The sequence below is a fragment of the Galeopterus variegatus genome, unplaced genomic scaffold (genome assembly GCF_000696425.1).
Source record: "Galeopterus variegatus unplaced genomic scaffold, G_variegatus-3.0.2 Scaffold50, whole genome shotgun sequence".
In the NCBI taxonomy this organism is placed as follows: Eukaryota; Metazoa; Chordata; class Mammalia; order Dermoptera; family Cynocephalidae; genus Galeopterus; species Galeopterus variegatus.
The window spans coordinates 343075-344714 of record NW_007726161.1 but is presented as its reverse complement, the minus strand read 5'-3'; the positions used below and the strand labels follow the sequence as shown (position 1 = coordinate 344714).

The following is a 1640-nucleotide window of genomic DNA, read 5'->3' as shown; positions in this document are numbered from 1 at the left end:
CATCCGTCTTTGTGCCTTCCCAAGGCACTATTTTATTTTATTTTTTGTCCTTTTTGAGACCTGGCCACACCGTGCTCAGCCAGTGAGCGCTGTGAGTGCACCCGTCATCCCTATATGGGATCCGAACCTGCGGCCGGAGCGCTGCTGCGCTCCCAGCGCCGCACTCTCCCGAGTGCGCCACGGGCTCGGCCCCCAAGGCACTATTTTAGAGATTCTGAAACTGCATCTACTCTGGGAAAGAAAAGAGGCCTCATTGATTATTGGTGTCTGCCATGGTTCCTATTTGAGTTCTTGCTTCCTATTTGTTATCCTTGAGTTACAGGATCACTATCATCTCCACCCCTCAGCCAGAACAGTCTAAGACTAATTTTCCATTTGGTTAAGTAAATCATACTAAAGTGTAAAGGACCAACAAGATTTGCTTTAGCACCGTTCCAGGAGCCTTGCTGAGCCCAGCTCTCCTTCAACCTGCTGTATGACCCTGGACAATCTGCCCCTCTCTGGCCGTAGTCTACCCAGATATAGAAGACAGAGTTATGTTCCCTGATAGCAGAAGTCACTTCTGGGTCTGACCATCTGGGAAACAGTGAAGCAGGTTCCTTCCCCACCCAGTCTAATGAAACCCTGGTGGCATTTCAGACAGCTTGCACAGGTGGGAAAGGGGGGCTATAATTTAGGGCTTGGAGGTGTTTTCCGAGGCCACATTCCAGGTTCCTCCGCTTTACTTCCAGGTGCCATTACAGCACGCTGGCCTTCTCGCTCCTGGCCCATGTCCTGGCAGCCCACACCGCCCATGGTGACTACCAACGCTGGATCTCGGAGAACGTGCTGGATCCTCTGGGGATGGCGGACACTGGCTTCGACCTCACGCCCCTCGTGCGCGCCCGCATGGCAGCTGGCTTCTACGNTCGCTCGAGGCCCAGCACGGGCAGCTCGTCAACTTCTACCCGTTGGACAGCCACGGGCTGTCCCCCGGCTTCGACGTGCCTGGCCTCAACACGTACCGGGTCCTGCGGCTGCAGCGCAAGCCTGTATTCCAGACCCAGTGACCCTGGCCGTGGTCAGGTGCCTCCCGGCTTTCCCACGTGAAGTTTGCAAGGGCGGGCTGCAGCAGGGCTTTGCTGCAGTGAGCCAAGTGGAGCAGAGTGGTCCGCGGACCACAGCCACCGTGCGAGCTGTTTTTATCCATGGGGAAGAAGGGTTAAGTACAGAAATTTAGAGTAAGCGCTTAGAAACTTTAATAAGCATTCATAAATGTAAGCATTGAACTAGAAAACTTTCTTGTCTGTTTAAGACAAAATATGGGCTTGTAGGTTTTGTCTTTTTTTTTTCTTTTTTGTCTTTTTTCGTGTCCGGCAACAGATCGCAACCCTCAGTGTCACGCCAGTACCGGACCGGAACTGGCAACGGGATCGCAACCCTTGGTGCTGCGCCCACACATCGCTCAGCCAGTGAGCAGGAACCGGTCTGTATGTGGGATCCCAACCCTCGGCGGAGCGCCACCGCGCTCCCAGCGCACTGTAGCAGTGCGCCACCAGGCCGGCCCAGGTTTTGTCTTTTAAAAATCAAATTTGGGCCTGCACGGTGGCGCACTGGATAGTGCGCCGCTTGGGAAGCGCGGCGGCGCTCCCGTCCGAGGG

The 1640-nt window shown here is 54.9% G+C and overlaps 1 protein-coding gene across 1 annotated transcript in view; it reads left to right on the top strand.

Annotated features, from left to right (window-relative positions):
- Window positions 1-1049, top strand: part of LACTBL1 (lactamase, beta-like 1) — a 15703-nt gene extending 14654 nt beyond the window's left edge. Inside the window, exons 7-8 of the mRNA XM_008573159.1 lie at window positions 732-917; window positions 959-1049. Of these exons, the coding sequence (XP_008571381.1) occupies window positions 732-917; window positions 959-1049 (277 nt within the window). The remainder of the gene's footprint in view (window positions 1-731; window positions 918-958) is intronic.
- The last annotated feature ends 591 nt before the right edge of the window (window positions 1050-1640 follow it).